Below are 19134 nucleotides of genomic sequence, written 5' to 3' on the forward strand. Positions count from 1 at the left end.
ACCTGACGAAGATTCCTTGTTACTTTGACATCATGCCAGGCATTGTCATTAAACTTCCCATTGACAGGTTCCACCAGCGCCTCGAAGGCCCCTGACCCCAGATTAATGACGAGAGAGACGGCTCCGTTCTTCAGAGCAAGGTTCACGTAGTCGGCCGATTTGCCCGTGTGCAGCATCAGTCCATTCCTCTGAAGGGTTTTGAACGACAACGTGATTTCATCACTGCTGCTCTGAATTGGGTTCTGGGATAAGTCGTAGCAGAAGTATTCAGACCCTTTGAAGGTTGCGACATATTCCTCTTTTCCTGCAGGAGAATAAACAGAGAAAAAGAAATTACATTAAGTGATAACTTCAGTATAGTGTGTGGATTCCCTTGCTGTCTTCATAGGGAAAAAATAAATAATAATGATACAGGTGTGGATCCTGTTTGAACGGAGTTATGTTTACAGAGTATTCAGGACATAGGTATTAACAGCACATGTTTTAGTGGAGAATTACTCTGGTTAAAACTGACTTGTTTATAACGTATATACCGATTAATACATACAGTTTTCCTGTTCCACAGGTAGGTCTTTTGCGTTTAATATGCACAGTTTAATACACACTGTATCATTTAATGAAAAGCAGTTGCCGTTTACTTTTATTCTTGTATGCTTTTCTTGGCACAGCTGTTGTACAGTTTAAACACATAATGTATACAATTCTCATTATATTTAGCGAAAATATAAATTCGTAAAATGGTACCAAGTATTACATTGTACGGCTCACAGGGGCGTGTTTTGTATGTATAATAAACTCCTGTTCATTTAGCAGTTAAGCTTTCTTGTATTGTTTATAGTTTAGGTACATAAAGCATTTCGAATTGTGTTTACTGTTTACTTTGTTTATAAAGTACTGATTTCCACTGTCCCTTAGAGTCCATTATAAGTGGACTGCACCTGTATATATATATATATATATATATATATATATATATATATATATATATATATATATATATATATATATATATATATATTGTAATTAGTTCAAACATTCTGTGAATTTCATATTACTACAATGTTAAAGGGACATGTATTTTGCTGAACTTCTGTATAATGAAGAGCATCTATTTTGCAGAATATAAGATAAAGCAGAACATACACTTCCTATAGGTTTTTATGACTGAGTGTTATAGAAGAGAACAACATAGATAAATGTTTTACTGCTAGACTTGCACAACATCTAACAGTAGGCATGTTCTTAGGAGAAATAAAATGCTACACTTCCCTTAAAAGGAGACACAGTGATTGGATTGGAAAGGCTTTTGTGAATGCAAACAAGTCCCGGTAGCTGAAATCTATAATAATGTCACAAATGCAAACGATTGTGCTTGTTTTGAGAAATGCTTTTAAATACAGAGAAGGAATATGAAATCAAATGCATACAAGTGCGTCCCAAGAAGTGCTTAACAGTCTGATACAATGAGACCACTGAGAAATAACAGTGAACTCATTGAGGTGCCACACACTCTGCATTAAGAATGAATTTATGCAATGCTTTTAGCTTCAGTAGACAGACTACAAATAATCAAACACATTGTGTCCTTGAGGGCTGGGTAAGTCTAATTATAAGGAGATCTGTTTCCATGTCCTCTATAATGATGATTGTTAATAAACCATGCTTTTATCTTGCCCCTTGATTATGAACTCATCAGCCACAGACACTACTAGATTGTGTGTATTTCCCATGCTCTGTGGCTCTGCTGGGCTCTTTACAGACTGTGTGATTGTGACCAGAGCTCTGTTATACAGTAATTAAATACAACACTGCATACACAGGAGAAAACCTCTGAATGGATGTACGGAAACCAGAATTATGGTTTAACTATTTAGATGCTTACATTTGTACCTGAATTGTCTAATACACGTTGCTAATATGAAGGTAATATAAGCAGCAGTATAGTGCATGCACATACCATTGCAGCTTCCATTCTTACAGTATACTGTGCTGCATTAGCTTGGTACATTTTTGGTGTTCTACGCTTATAGCCCACTCTTCATTAGCATGGATAAGCAAGGTTGCCATGCTTATTTTTAAATAGACCACCCTTACCTAATATTTAACTTGCTGGAATGTGGTTTACATGTTTTTGCTGTGCGAAACTTTGCTATGTGTTTTCTATAACTATTCAGTCAACAAACATATTATATTCAATTCTCATCCAAGGGGAAGACACCTGATTGATTTGTGCTTTGACAAACTCAAAAGACTATTTTAAGTTATTTTTTTTTTTTGCTATACTGCCCTTTCTTTACGATTCAAAACTAAATCCTTTATACTAATGACATTTTCCTTGAGGAACAAAACAAATCAACAAACTTGGGAACGCTATATTGGAAAAGGCAGCTTAAGCTGTCATTTGAATGATCAGACCTCTATCACCGTGACTGACAAACATCAGTTTAATAAGTGTACCACTGGATGTCCTATCCGTAAGATGTCTGCAGATAATCTCCCCATTCGTATTCTTCAGCTAAAACCTTCAGCAATCAATACTGCTTTGGAGTACACACTGTACACAGTGCAGTTTTGGTTTTTGAACTATTCCCATTCTCTGAGGTTTCTGACTCTGGGCATGACACAAATGATCAGTCACTAACAACAGACATCCCTACAATAATGATCTCCACACAAGTGTGCCACTTAAAAAAGCTTTAAAGAAACACCGGGGTTTTCCTATATTCTGTTGATGAAGTACTATGTGTGCCTGTATAAGCTCCTGCTAAAAGGCAATTAATGGTATTTGGTTTCAGACACACCACAGATCAATTTCCCAGCCATACTGTTGCACACCAGTGAAATCAAGCCTCCCTATCATTTCTGAGAAACAGAGTCAAGTTTACTGGAAAAACCTAAAATAACCAAATGCTGGTAAAATGTTTAGTCTGGTTTTTTTTTGTTCCTTCATTCAGAGTATTTTTTAATTGGTTTTATTTTAACTCCCAGGAGGAATAATACAATCAAGACATTTGTACATCACTTCCTTTCTATTTTTGCACTTAAACAAAGTGTGCAAAGCTATTTATTTTCAATTATTGTATGTATGTAAAAACATTAACATTTGATGAACAGAGAGCTATTTATATAATACTGAGAATTACGTTTTTCCTACAAACAAAAACCATAGCCTGGACTAGACATCCTAAATCAATTACAAAGCAAGAATAAACCATATATATATAAACTATATATATATATATACTATATATATATAACTATATATATATATATATATATATATATATATATATATATATATATATATATATATATATATATATATATATATATATATGTTACAGATGGCACACTGCACATTCCCACGTCATCTATAAAAACAAAGGTATCTCATTAAAACATTTGACTAATTAAATTACATTTAGTACTACAGCATGTATAAAACAGAACTTCACAACATTATTTTAACCTTGCCCGTTTATTACTTTTTTTTCTGTCTCTGCTGAAACAATGTGTTGTTATTTGAATGCTGATTGTTTAATAACACCTAGAATAGAAGACGGCACTTTCCAGTTATCAGCTGATTCCGTGATTCAGATAAATCAGCATCCTGGTTCAAAAGACAGACCTCATATCGATTTAATAACATTTGCTAAATTGCCTGTAATTCAAATGACATTCAAAATGCAACATGTAATAAGATACAATGTAAAAGGCAGAACAGTATATCTAAAACCTAGACAATTTAGTACGTTATGCTTTCTTATTTTGTTTTTGAGAATGATAAAAATAAGTTGTTGTTACATTTGGCAATTTGTGGATTCAAAAACAAGATTTATTGAGAAAAGAACAAAGACATGGGAGACGCATTACCATCTCAGGATACAGGAACATATTTAATGTATTATTTATGTTTGTATTACTTTTAATGTATTTGCTGTACTTCAAAAAACATATTTTATAATTTTAGATATCTGCAAATCACTAGCACAACAAGAAGGTAGTCTAGATCAAAGCCATATGTCTAGCCAAGACATCATTACAAGGGGTAATGGTGCCTTTTAGTTTTCTGGGACACTGGGTTTGTGAATCACCGATCGTAAAAAAAATATAGTAAAACAGCTCATTTCACTTTCCTGGCAGTCTAGACTATTACTCCACTGAGTGATTTCGACAATGCACTCATCCAATTCACTCACCTGCCTCACAGAAGCATGCACCTTGCTATCTTTCTGTGTTATCTAGTCATCTAATCTAGTACAATCAATATGGCAAAAATGAGAGAAATTAAAGCTGCACAATTGTCCTCTGAGGAATGAATACTCTATGGGATTGTCTTTTTCAAGATGATGACGTCAACATGTGAATTCTAAAAAGCGGAATTTCTTCTTCTGCAGCCATTTTTTGGTAGATCTGCTTGTATGTTTAGGATTATTGTTTTGCTGCATGACCCACTTTCGTTTCGGCTTCAGCTCATGGACAGATGGCCTGACATTCTCCTCTAGAATCTTCTGATACAATGCAGAATTCATGGTTGTGTCAATGATGGCAAGCCATCCAGGTCCTGAGGCAGCAAAGCAGCTCCAAAACGAAAGCAGTGTTTGGTTTTTGCCAACAATAACGTTTCTCAATCAGGCCAAAAAGTTGTACCTTTGACTCGTCTGTCCAGAGAACATTGTTCCAGAAGTCTTGTGGATCATTTATGTGCTCTTTGGTGAACTTCAGTCAGGCAGCAATGTTCTTTTTAGAGAGCAGTGGTTTCCTCCTGGCTATCCTTCCATGAACACCATTCTTGTTCAGTCTTTTTCTCATAGTTGAGTCATGAACATTCAATTTAGACAAGACGAGAGTGGCCTGCAGATCCTTGGGTGTGACTCTGGGGTTCTTTGCGACTTCTTTAATGATTTTCCGGTTTGTTCTTTGAGAGATTTTGGTAGGACGACCGCTTCTGGGTAGAGTGACCGTGGTCTTGAACTTTCTCCATTTGTAGACTATCTGTCTGACAGTGGATTGGTGGAGACCAAAATTCTTAGAAATGGTTTTGTAACACTTTCTAGACTGATGAGCATCAATAATTGTTTTTTCTGAGGTCCTCAGAGATTTCTTTTGATCATGGCATGATGTATTTCCACACACCTGTATGGTGAAGAACAAACTCACACATTTTCTGATCTTTATGTACAGTGGGGCTTCCCAAACTAACACCTGAAGATCTACCTAATTATTTAAACACCTGATTCTAATTATCCCCTTAATTGAGCTGAAAAAACCAGGGGTTAACTTACTTTTTCACATACCATGAATCTTAATTACTCATTGTTTGTCTAATTCATATATCATTTTGTTTCAAAAGACATGGAACTGGTTAATATAAACCCTGTTGGGCATTTAAGAAAAGACTGGTAATCATGGTAAAACTATGGAATTTCCATAATTATCATTGGGGTTCACAAACTTTTTCTCTGCACATTTATATATATATATATATATATATATATATATATATATATATATATATATATATATATATATATATATATATATATATATATATATATCCGTTAGTGCTTCAGCTTTATTTAGATGATCGCCTTACCTTGTTTTAGTTTCCCGTTCCTCTCCACTTTCTCTAAGATACAAATGTACCAGCTTTACATTACTTTATAAACATATTCTCCTTAGGTTGATCATTAATGATCGGTATAGTAAGGATAAGAATTGTAAACACTTAAATGTATAAACTCTAAAGAACTGATTAAACATTTAATAATACGCTAGACATATAACCAGTCACTTGACCAATTTCACAAAACGCACATTTTTTTAATGTATTAATTTTAGTCATGTATCATATACAGTAGTCCGGTCGCGTATCCAACTGCAGTGGTGACAGAGTAAGAAGTGGTCTTATATATTATAAAAAGGAAGGCGTTTGGCAATTGCCTCCAAGTAGATTTTTGATAATAGAAAAAGTATTTTCTAATGATTGACACTAGGACAGGTTTTATCCTCTGTTAATCTGGTGCTTCACTGAAACATTCTGTGTTCATGCTGTAGTATGCATGGTATGGTATCCAGTCCACATTGTAAGAGAGTTAATGTCATATTTTTTAAATAAAGTGGTATCTCTAAACAAAGGAATTATTTTGGAGAAAGCTGTGGTACAGTATGGAAATTATGGAGTTACTGATGACAAACATCAAAAATAACAATTGCTATAGAGTGGGCCGAACAGGGCGTGATCACATTATCCCCTATGAGAATGACAATATGTGTGAATCGTGAATGCAGCAGTTTTAAAATCGATGAAAGACTATCCCATTAATCATTGATTACAAAATAAATGTATTTTTGTCCACTACACGTCTGTCTTCAAATATTTAAGTATGTTTGAGTAGTTTGTTTACAGAGCTGTAATCACTACATATCACAAAAGAAAATGAAATCTATCGTATTAATCATACTAATTATGTATAATAATAATAATAATAATAATAATAATAATAATAATAATAATAATAATAATAAACTTTATTTTACATAGCACCCTTAAAAGCATTTGTCTCAGAGCGCTTTACAAAAAACAATACAAGAAGTCATCAAAACACAGAACCCAAACCCAAAAATACAGAATCACAAGAAAGCATTTCTAAAAAAGTAAGTCTTAAGACTTGATTTAAAAATACTCAAAGCAGTAGTCCCTAATCTCTATAGGAAGAGAGTTCCACAATTTAGGGGCATAGCAACTAAATACCCTGTCGCCCATAGTGCGTAGGTGAGCATGAGGGACACTCAACAATCTAAGATCATGTGAGCGGAGGTTGTGGATAGGAGTATAAAATGAGAACAGATCAGACAAATAAAGCGGGGCCAGTCAATGAACAGCCTTATAGGTAAGCGGTAGAATTTTAAAATCAACTCGGAACCTAACAAGCAGCCAATGCAAGGCTTCTAAAACAGGAGTTATGTGATCTCTGGTGCAAGACTTGGACAGAATTCTGGCTGCAGAGTTCTGAACATATTGCAGTCTGGCAAACAGGGCATTACAGTAAACAATCCTGTAGAACACAAACGCATGGACTACTTTTTCAGCTGCAGATTGCAAAAGCATAGATCACAGTCTAGCTATATTTCTGAGGTGGAAAAAAGAAACCTTGACTGTGTTCAGCACATGCTGTTCAAAAGTTAACCCAGGATCAAACATCACACCCATATTTTTCATTTTAGAAGTAAACTCAAGCATGGTGCCATCAACAGATAGATTTAAGGCATTAGTTTTACCGAGCTGGCAAGAAGTGCCTAGCAGCATTACCTCAGTTTTGTCACAGTTTAGGTGTAAAAAGTACATGACATCCAGTTTTTTTTTTTTATATCAGAGATACAAGCTGTAGTAATAATTTCTCAAAATATTATATAAATCTCACAAAATATAATTCTTTGGATTGTATAATTCATCTAGATTAAAATGTGTTTTTAAGGAATTTTATTGTATAACAGTTTGTTTTTAAGACAAGCGACCATCAAATTTCCAGACAGCTTTATAGGTGATGGATTTTGAGACGTGATGAAATTTGTTGAGACATACTGTGTCAATGCATAAAACAATAACAGTGAGGCTGGAAAACTTCAAGAAAATTGTGCTGCAGCTGTTCATACAAAACTTTCAAAGGGAGAAAAAGTTGCGATTACCATAGACTCGTGGAACCCAGTCCTCCAGGCTATTTTCACTTGAAATTGTTCTGCATGATTTTAGACTGAATGGCTGTTTATGTTTCGTATATTATTTATTTATTTATTTATTGTATATTTGAACTACTGCACCAGTAACGGACCTCCGAGACACAGTTCAAACAGGTAAGCATCTCTTTTTAACAATTTATTGTAAAGTTTGTCTGAATACGTGGATTTTGAACACATCATGTTATTTAATGTATTTGCATAGCTTTTTTGTTGTTTGTATTTAATGTACTATGCCCTGTATGTCACTGTATTTAAAGTACTATGCATTGTTCCTCACTATCTTGTAAAGCGTTTCGTGATGGTGGTCCACTATGAAAGGCGCTATATAAAATAAATATTGATTGATTGATTTAGTAATTATCCATCCCTACCATCAAAGACTGCCATCTTTTTAATCTCTGAGGCAGACTTTCTAATATCAGTCACAGCCCTCTTTCCAATTCCCAAATCTGCTATTTTATCCCTGGTAATTACCTTTTACCGAAGTGATACGATCTGAAAATTTGTTGAATGTGTATATAGTTTTATCTCCACTGACAACTTTAATTACAACCATTGTTTGATTGAAGAGGACATTTAAATATAAACATTTAAATATATGCTTTGGTGAGTAGTTAAGTCTTTGCAATGTTAAAATATTATTTGCTTATTTAGGGTTTATTTGCTTAGAAAATACTAACCAGGGCTGTTAGTATACATCAGAAGAATGTAATATAAAGTGTGTATGTAGATATGGTTTAAACATTTCAATGCTGACACTGCATTTACTAAAATGCACATCCCTAATATATAGACATGTGTAGTGTTGGCGCAGCAAGAACGAGCATCTGAGCTGCCTGCAAATACAACATACTGCAGCTGCAACTGCAAGAAGAGAAAGAGACAGACTTAACTGGGAATTACAGTGGCCTCTACTGTACCTCTCTGCTCTAACACAAACCCTGTATATCCTCTCTTTGTTCTAACAAACTATCTGTATATCCTCTCTTTGTTCTAACAAACCATTTGTATATCTTCTTTGCTCTAAAAAAAAAAATAACTGTATATCCTCTCTTTGCTCTAACCAACTATCTGTATATCCTCTCTTTGTTCTAACAATCTGTATATCCTCTCTTTGCTCTAACAAACCATTTGTATATCCTCTCTTTGCTCTAACAGACTATCTGTATATCCTCTTTGCTTGAAAAAAAAACTGTATATCCTCACTTTGCTCTAACACAAACCATCTGTATATCCTCTCTTTGTTCTAACAAGCCATCTGTATATCCTCTCTTTGTTCTAACAAAGTATCTGTATATCATCTCTTTGCTCTAACAAACCATCTGTATATCCTTTCTGCTCTAACACAAACCATCTCTATATCCTTTATTTGCTCTAGCAAACCATCTGTATATCCTCTCTTTGCTCTAACACAAGCCATCTCTATATCCTCTCTTTGCTCTAGCAAACCATCTGTATATCCTCTCTGTGCTCTAAAACAAACCATCTGTATATCCTCTCTTTGCTCTAACAAACCATCTGTATATCCTTTCTGCTCTAACACAAACCATCTCTATATCCTTTATTTGCTCTAGCAAACCATCTCTATATCCTTTATTTGCTCTAGCAAACCATCTGTATATCCTCTTTTTGCTCTAACACAACCCATCTGTATATCCTCTCTTTGCTCTAACAAACCATCTGTATATCCTCTCTTTGCTCTAACAACCCATCTGTATATCCTCTCTTTGCTCTAACACAAACAGTCTGTATATCCTCTCTTTGCTCTAACAAACCATATGTATATCCTCTCTTTGCTCTAACACAAACCATCTGTATATCCTCTCTTTGCTCTAACACAAACAATCTCTATATCCTCTCTTTGTTCTAACAAACCATCTGTATATCCTCTCTTTGCTCTAACACAAACCATCTGTATGATCTTTTGGCAATGCATGTCTAGAAACTAGAGACGCAAAACCGCAAGGATACACTTTAGAAATATATATATTTAAAATGCTGTACACAAAGATGTCAGCAGCTGACAGAGTAAAACACCTTATAAAACAACAAACCTCACCAGAAGAGAGCAAGAAACTGAAGCTTTCAGATACAGTAATCCATTAACAATAAGCAGTGCTCACCAGCCAACATTAGCATTACACCGAAGAATAAAAACAGCACTTTCAGAAGCTAGAATAATAAAGTCCTTTATTTTACCAGGAGCAGGGAAAGACTATTGTGTTCATTAACAATGCAAATAATAAGGACTTATAGGTCTCAGTATAAATTTTCAATGACCGCCTGAGGATGTAGTTTTATTATCCATAAGCTACCATGCGGGTTGTATACAGATTCAGCACTATTTAAATCTCCTTTATAACCATCTACAATATATAATACAATAGTGTATATTCAATTGATCTTAACACTATTTAAATAATTAACAAATGGCCCGAAGTATCAAGGATTGTCTAAAAGGACTTCATATTTCCATAATTATCATTGGGGTTCACTTTTCTGACGTTATATATATATATATATATATATATATATATAGATATATATATATATATATATATATATATATATATATATATATATATATAAAAAGCTTTAACAATAAATTGGCATTACATGTTTTATACTGCAGTGCAGCTAGTGAGTAGGTTATAATTGCTTACAAAAAAAAATGTTGAAAAATGGGAACATTAATTATTAACTTTAACACAGCTTTCATTTCCAATGAATCTTTTCATTCAGTCAGGCATATGCTCATCTCATGGGGACAGCTACATAAAGAATAAAAAGCTAATTTGAGTCCATTTACCTAAAATGCTCACATCTAATCACAATGAATATTTTACTGCTTACAGCAATATACATTGACTTAACAGTTTTTCATTTCATACAATTCTAATAACACATTGAAACAGAAAAAAATACATTTCATTTTCAGTTACAAAGCTTCCTGTTTTGCAGTGAGCTCTGCATCTTAGTGCATGTCTCGATTCCAGATCAATGCATGAAAGTTTTATTTCAGTTTGTAAATGAAAACAATTTTTCCTAACGTGTATTCTTACCACTTATATATCTTGACCAATAGTCACAAATTATTACTCTCTGTGTTTATGATATTTAATTAAAAAATCTTTTGTTTAAAAAAAAAAACACAAAAACAACAATAATTTTAGTTTTATTGTGGGAACTTAAAACAGTAGTTGTAGTGATATGGTACTAGATGGCAAATACATTAGAAGTTTAGTGGATTACCATTCTCCACTGGGGACATTCAGTTTGTCCATTTCTGCAACACATAAACTGCTAAATCATAAGATAAATCATAAATGTTGACACTATTTCAATTATAGTTTTTTTACAATCTTAAACCCTTTTTATATTCTGAGATACAGTAACAGTAATTTTCACTGTAGAATGTCTTTTAGACATTGTTTTGCAAATTTAAATGTATAATTAAGCAGTTCCTTATAGTTGATCTGCTTTTAGACCTGGATGTGTGTTACATTGTTGTCAGAAGTGGAGGTGAGGCAGATACCCCGACACACACTTGGGTGTCTTTTTCAAGTTCTGGGCCAATCTAGATTAGCCCAATTTGACCCGGGCAGATGCCAAAAAAAAGTGGTAACTTTGGGATTTGCCCAGAAGCCCTTGGTGAAATAGATTGGTCCGGGTAAAACTAGAGTCGCCAGATCACCAGTTGTCGCCCTTAACATTATATATATATATATATATATATATATATATATATATATATATATATATATATATAATATATATATATATATATATATGAGATCTTTCCTGTATATTGTAAACAAATAAGTATTATTTTTTCGTTAACAAAGCAGTATTGTTTGTAAAAAAAAAAAAAAAAGATAATTTTGAATGTGGTAAAAGCAGTTGCGAAGGGAAACACTTTAAATATTATCCAAACGGCCTTTAATATTTCAACACATTCCTCCGTTTGAACAAATGAAGCAAGCCTCACATAATTACAGAAATCAGAATTCACAACTCCCATTGCTTTAATAACATTTCTGCAGTACAAGCTAGCAGTCTTGGTGTACCTAATAGGATTTCAGACTCATAAATGAACTATTTTAAGAACTGTCATTGATCCATCAAGATAAGGCATAAGTCGCTTAATATGATTTAGTCACTGTTGTCAAGGCAAACTTGTCAAATCCATATAGTCGTACGAGGTCAGACTGGGTATCCAGAAAGCAAGAATGATTTCACTCTCATCTCAACATTGGTGCAACTGGATAAAATTTTACTCAAGACAGATAATGGATCTTATCATGTTTCCATCAATTATGACAGCTCAATACAGTACATGAGGCTTTCCATATTGAATTATTACCAACATCTGGTGATGGGTGCATTGCTGCAAGGTCTAATAACACCACAGAGGCTTCACATGTTTCTTGTATGTACAGTAGGAGGGATATTTACTTAATAACTGGGATGTGTTTGAATTTCAATGCATACAGACAACTTTTCAAGATTCGTCTGCAAGTGGTTATTGTATAGGTACATTATGAATCTATTGAAGATCAGTGTGGTTACATGCAAATCAACCTAAAATCCAGACTGCTAAGGTCATCATGTACATAAAAGAAAGAAAAAAAGATTGACGGGCCGACCCACTGTGCAAAAATATAATTTGCCTGCATATCATTTGCATACACCAAAAACATCTAGAGTATGAAATCATATTAAGCTGCATACAAACAAATATGCTTGCGCTTTTAAATTATACACTGGGGCAATTACTCACAGCTTAGGAAACCTGGAATAGGACATTAAGGAATAATTTTCCAATTTACTGCCCTGGATACCCAGTTATGAGGGAATAATAGCTCAGACTCAGCCCACAATCTGTCTCGCTCACCACAGATAGATCCTCCAGATATTACCATGCAGTATTTCAAAGAAGACAGTACTGTACTGTATGTACAATGCCTAAGAACACAAGTTTTCCTTAATGTTTCAAAATGTATATCATCTGATTTAAAGGAATCTACATGTTCTTAATATTACATTTCTTATCTCATTGTTTTACTAAACAATTTCCTTTTTACAAAACTACCTACTTTATGAATAATAATAATAATAATAATAATAATAATAATAATAATAATAATAATAATAATAATAATACATTGAATACTGCATTAATCGCATAAATATATATTTGTATTAGGGTTAACGTTGAAAGAGGTAAAGCAACTGTACTACAACTGCTAAAACTTAAGCAAATGTTTTAGAAGAAAACCAGCACGCAAGCATAGGTAAATTCATGGTCATGCAGGAAGGCTGTGATTTGATGTGACATGTCTTCATGGTGTTTAAATTGTTCTGGAGGGATACTTGACCTTTGCTCAGTGATTACCATCATAGCCTTTGTTCCTAGGGGTGTTTCAAAGACTACTGACAGTAACAGTTCTGAGCTGTCCCAGAGCCAGGTATCACAAAATGGCCTTCTTTTTCTACCAGGTGGTTGTGCTGGTCCTAAATCAAAAGGTTCTGACATTTCTGGTAAACAGGAGTCCATAACATGAAATGTCTGCTGGCTGAGAAAACAAATTAAATCGTATTTAACAACCCCATCAGATTGTTAACACTATGTAGCCTCTCTGGGTTACGATAATGTAAAACTGTGTTTACTGAAACATATTGTTTTCTTTATAGGAATTTAGATTTCACCTGCCTGTGTGTGTGTGTGTGTGTGTGTGTGTGTGTGTGTGTGTGTATATATATATGTATATATATATATATTTTATATTTTTTTATATATATATATATATATATAATATATATATATATATATATATATATATATATATATATATATAAGTTTTCATATGATTGACCACTAACTCTATTTACCCTAAGTAGATATTGCACATCTCAAACCAGCATTAAAAATAAAAAAAAAAAAATTCAAGGTGCACTTTCTCTCATAGAGTAATTCTTACACACCTGCATTTCAAAATGTTGCTGAATTGGAGGTGCTCTATGAAAAAATAAAATTAAATAAAATGACAATTTTTATTTTTTTTTACCATCCATGCAATTTCCTGACCTTTGCAGCTCCTAATTCTCCATTATATACAAGTGTTCTCTAAATGACTAACCAATGGCTATACAAAATATGAATAAAAACTCATATGACATATCATAACAAAAGGTGTCTATGGTCAGGGTCACACCTGAACCAAGAATCCAGCTGAAAGGCTTGCTATTCAATCTGCAACTTTGTAATTTGCCATCATTCAAATAATCCCTGGCAGCCTCAGCATCAAGCACTGGAGATGGTATTCTGCATTGAGTTTAGGGGAATGTAATCTACAGTAAATCAAATGACTGTGACATTGCTTCACAGCATATACTGTATACAATGTTCAGATGTGCTGCATGTCATATTAAGGAAACCACTGCATACCAGTCATTTCACTAGCAGGCCATTTTACATATTTACTGTTAAATCATAACTATGTCTTTGATTAAACACTGCACAGGCACAGACAGACTTAAAACTTTAATGTCAGTATTGTTGAAAAAAGACTTAATGTTAAGATTGTAACTAGAGTTGACATTGTCCTGGTTTATGACATCAAGATATACATTTCACACAGAGAGGGTTAGCAATATTCAAAACAGGAATGCAGAAATAAGACGGACATTTTGCAGAACGCAAGCCTTTTATTTAAGAAATAGGTAATGAGATGTGTGTTTCACACAGGGAACAGAGTTTTTTTTTTTTTTTTTTTCAATACAGGAATAGTCTAATGAGCTGGGTATAGCACAGCCACTGCAACAGGTTTTTTTAAGAGCTAACATACAGTAATGAGATGGACATGCCATTGAGGGAGAAACTGTAGGGAGATTGACATGTGGACTGAAATGGTGGCACTCTCACTTTCTCTCTGTCTAGAATATTCCACATAAATGCATATATTTTAAATGTGGACCTGTATTAATACAATTGTGGGATTAATAACTCACAAGTACCCAGTTATTGCTTAAAAAAGTATTATTATTATAATTATGATTAATTTATTTATTATTAAACATGACCATCTTTTTTAAAGGCCAGTTACATTGTGCATATTATGGAACTAGTTGATTTTCAACAGTTTTGTCATTTAAACACAGGAATCTTGAACACAGGAATAGCTATTTCAGACAAATGAGAAAGGTCTCGATATTAGACATTACAAATCATTTAAAAAGGCATTTGTACCTATATGCTCTTTAAAATAGTGAAATCTATATTATGAGGTAGCCTTTTGCTGCCTAGTTGACAGGATCTTTACAACCAGTGACATTTTTACACTAAGCAGACCAGTTAACTCATCTATTATACGAATATGTACAACTATGACCTCTTTTATTTATTTTTTCAGTACACCATAAACCATTTCCTTTGTTATTCCTGGATCTGTTAAAAATGACTTAATGCTAAACAAGTGAATTACCATCAACATCAAACCCCAGCTCCCCTTTCCCCTCCCACTTCACTCCCTACGTCCTCAACTTAATGGCACCTTAGTTATCATACGGTGAAATACAATAAAATCAAGATGTGACAAAGCTGGGACAACGAGTTATAAGGTCTCTGTATTCTGACACCTTGTAATGCAAACACCCACAAAGGAGCGTCTGCAAACAGAGACTGCATTTCCACAGTATTAATGATGCTCATATCCAGCTCAATTCAGCTGAGATGTAACAACAAAACTGGTGAGCATACTAATAATTAGCTCGAGCTTTGACTGCCTGATGGTACTGCATCCCCCCCCTCCCTCTTTCATGTATATTTACATAATTCAGAAGCCAAAATGCTTCTTAAAATAAACTGCAGTTTATGACAGTGTTTCATACATTTAACTCCATGAGAAACATCTTGGTTTTTAGGTTTTTCTACTATACAGCTTTGAAACACACTTTTTATCCGCCTTTCATTATGCTGCATAGGTTAAAAATGTCTCCCCTGACATGTCAGCCTTTTTTAGCAGAATGCACAAAAAAGATACATTGGCAAACATGTACAGTATTAAACCCCAACAAGATTCAATTTTAGATATAAAGCGTCTCACACATGTGCAAACTGCCAACTCTCAATCAATGGCAAAATGTTGCTTTAATACGTTTTAAATCAACGTCCTTGTACAAGGGTATAATATTGCATAAAGATGGAATATTTTGGGATAATTTCCATATTTGGCTAGAAAGATTAATTGTTTAATGTTCAATAATGCAAATGCCATACATAACACAATGACACCGTTGTATTGTTTGGAGGTGTGCATGTTGGTGTAATTCCCAAAGTTCCAGAGGATTGTGTCTTACATCCTTGTTTAAATCCCCGTGGTGCAGCCTTGGTGCCAGAGCCCAGGATTTAACAATGCCGATCTTAATTTGGCATTTTCTAAAGCTCCAGCAGAATCTACAGTAATCATAAGTAACTAGAGTCTAATTCTTCATAATAAAGCACAAAACTGTCTTATAAAGCTGCCTTGGATGATTTGCACTGCATTCGTATTTGGTATTCCTGAAATCTTTCGTTTTCCAAAGAGAGTTCTTATTGTTGTTAAAAAATACAGTAAGAGTGAGAATCTGTTTTTACAGCCGGTCACATAACATGCGGATTGGTTATCAATCAGCTCCCACTTCTATTTTGCAAAAAACTTGACATGTTGTATAACAGATTATGCAGATTTGTGCTTCGGTGTGATTACTTAACACGTCATTGTGAGTTGTATTTTACATCACCTTGGCTTCCTCTGGTTGTCAGAAGAAGGTGCAGCTGGTTAGTTTTATGTATAAATACTTACATGGGCACTCCCCACAATATCTTTTCTCCTAATGACTGCAAATTCTTCAGCACATTCTTAGAAGATCAGAGAATCACTCTGTTTATGTTGGCCACCAATGCAAAACAGGCTCAAGCTCTACAGCAACAATGTAATGCCAAGCTTCCTGCTTCTGTTAGTTTTATTTTATCCTGTTTTTGTGGTTATATATAATGCATACAATGATGATTGTTGCCAAGCGTTCGGTTTGACGCCCCTGATGTGAATATTTTCAAGAGTGCATTGTGTTCATAGGGGATACATCATATCAGCTTTCCTTAGCATGAATGTAGATACTGGTATATTTTACAGGAGCATGCCGATTCCTCATTATACTGCATATCAGGTACTGCATGAATACAAAATACATGCAGCTGAACTGTTTCTCCCCTGTGCATTCACAATAACAAGCAGCACTCCAGTTCCTGTTCCTTTAAATCAACATGCAGCTTGGTTTGTACTAGAGTTTAAACACCTCTGTACATTACATGTGCTACTTACAATGAAAAACTGACAACTCCACTGAAAGCCCTTGACCTTTCAAAGATAAAAAAAAAAATAAACCCCTGCACACCTGACCAGTGATGGGGGCACAGGCATCCACAGAGCTTTTGCATGAATACAACCCAGTCACTTTCAAAGGAGGGCACTGCTTTGTTCATTAATGGGAAGATAATGTCATCGCTACAAATCACTGGGGGGGGGGGATAATTCACTGTTTACAGCAGGTGATGTGACCTCTTTGTTTTTTTTAATGCAGTCATCTCATCTAAATTTGCCAGGCCATTAAAAAGTCTTTTGTTACCTTTGATTTATTCATATACCGTTATCTATAGCTTGCAATACTCTATTTGCTGCTGTATATTACTCTTGATTGCTATGGTGAAGGAAGCGACTACACATACACTAAGGATTAGAAGGCAGGCAGCGTGGAACTGTTAAGAATGCACTGTCAGCAGGAACTGCAGGAAACCACCAGAATACACCTTAATTGCCATTCCAGATAACCTGATGGTTAGCAAACTAAATAAACAGTTGAGTTCATGTTGACTGGAAAGCAAGCTGCCAACACATATCTTCAAATTTACATATTGTACTATATATATATATATATATATATATATATATATATATATATATATATATATATATATATATATATATATATATTGCTAAGTAATATTTTTATATATCTTTGGACCCACTTACTGCCCTCAGCAGCCTAAAACAAAATGTGTTCCTGCATTATTGATATATCTTGTTGAAAGTATCATGTTCTTTATTGACTAAATATTGACTAGAGAACAGATTTTTATTTGAATTTTGCCCTGTCAATAAATCAAACATCAGGGGTCTTGAGAATTAAAAATTATGAAAAAAGAATAACAAACTTGTGTCAGCAAAAATATCAACAGAAAACCCACAGAGAGCTCACACTTAATGCTGGGGATGGGGGGGGGGGGGGGATAGAATGACAGCAAAGCCGCAGCTTGGCAAAGTAAACAAGAGACAAACAGAAAAAGCAGTATCTTTGAACTGGTGAAGGCACTTTCTAATAAATATATGGCATAGGTCAAATAATTGACAGCTATAACTAACACTGGGGCCCACTCCTCTCTCGAGTGAATCTCCTGATAATACTGCAGAATGGCTCTTTTGATGTCAGTGGGAAAAAAAAATAAAAATCTGTAGCTTCTACACTACAAGTACTAAATCTTGAAAGTGACTCAAGCCTCCTTTTTAATGGTGAAATAAAATGCAAATATAAAATAACTTTTATTCATTGGTCTAGACTAGTAGAAAAAGGAATATAATTCAAGATAAATATGGCTTTAAGACATAACCTCATTTAACTGTTGGGTAAAAGGGTTACGATGATTTAATTGCTCAAGAGCTAGATTATCATGTACCCTCTAACCCTGTCTGGAAATATGTCATAAAGCAATTGCAAATATATGACATGCAAATGAATGCACAGCTATGTGTTATCATTACTATGCAATATGCAATGTATATCAAGGGCATGAAGCACAGTGAATAAAGCACTGCTACAGAGTTGTATGGGTATATAAAATGAGATGCGTCCGATAGGATCAACCTCAACTGTCTTCATGCCTGAAATATGAAGAAGAGGAAACATTCAAAACACTTAATTAATTCTCCAGCATTTCGCTACCACCTCAGGTAGGACATTATGGATGATTACAGCTGCATTAAAAAATAATAATGAGCTTAGGAAAGAGCTGGTTCTTACAGATAAGCAGCATTTGAACGATTAAACAACTGGAATATTACCATGGTTTATATTCATTTGATGTTTTCCTGTGTTCCTCTTATGACTGTGCTTCTAGACAAACTGCTATTCCTTACCAAATCATTAAAAAAAAACACTTTATTCTATCCTGAAATACAATATAAGGCTTTCTTTTTTTTTCCATTTTATGGCAGTGTACATTTATTTGAATCTGACAAATCAAACAGCTGGGCTTCTCTCATGCATATTTTTTTAAAAGAAGCCTGAGTGTGGTCAAAC

The 19134-nt window shown here is 34.2% G+C and overlaps 1 protein-coding gene across 24 annotated transcripts in view; it reads right to left on the minus strand.

The window, feature by feature from the left end:
- The window catches only part of LOC121316704 (neurexin-1-like), a 442910-nt gene that overhangs the window by 300739 nt on the left and 123037 nt on the right, over window positions 1-19134 (minus strand). For all 24 annotated transcript variants that reach the window (XM_041251791.1, XM_041251800.1, XM_041251794.1 and 21 more), the window contains one exon: window positions 3-304. In XM_041251791.1, the coding sequence (XP_041107725.1) occupies window positions 3-304 (302 nt within the window). The remainder of the gene's footprint in view (window positions 1-2; window positions 305-19134) is intronic.

This window comes from Polyodon spathula, chromosome 6, assembly GCF_017654505.1.
Source record: "Polyodon spathula isolate WHYD16114869_AA chromosome 6, ASM1765450v1, whole genome shotgun sequence".
NCBI classification, from domain to species: Eukaryota; Metazoa; Chordata; class Actinopteri; order Acipenseriformes; family Polyodontidae; genus Polyodon; species Polyodon spathula.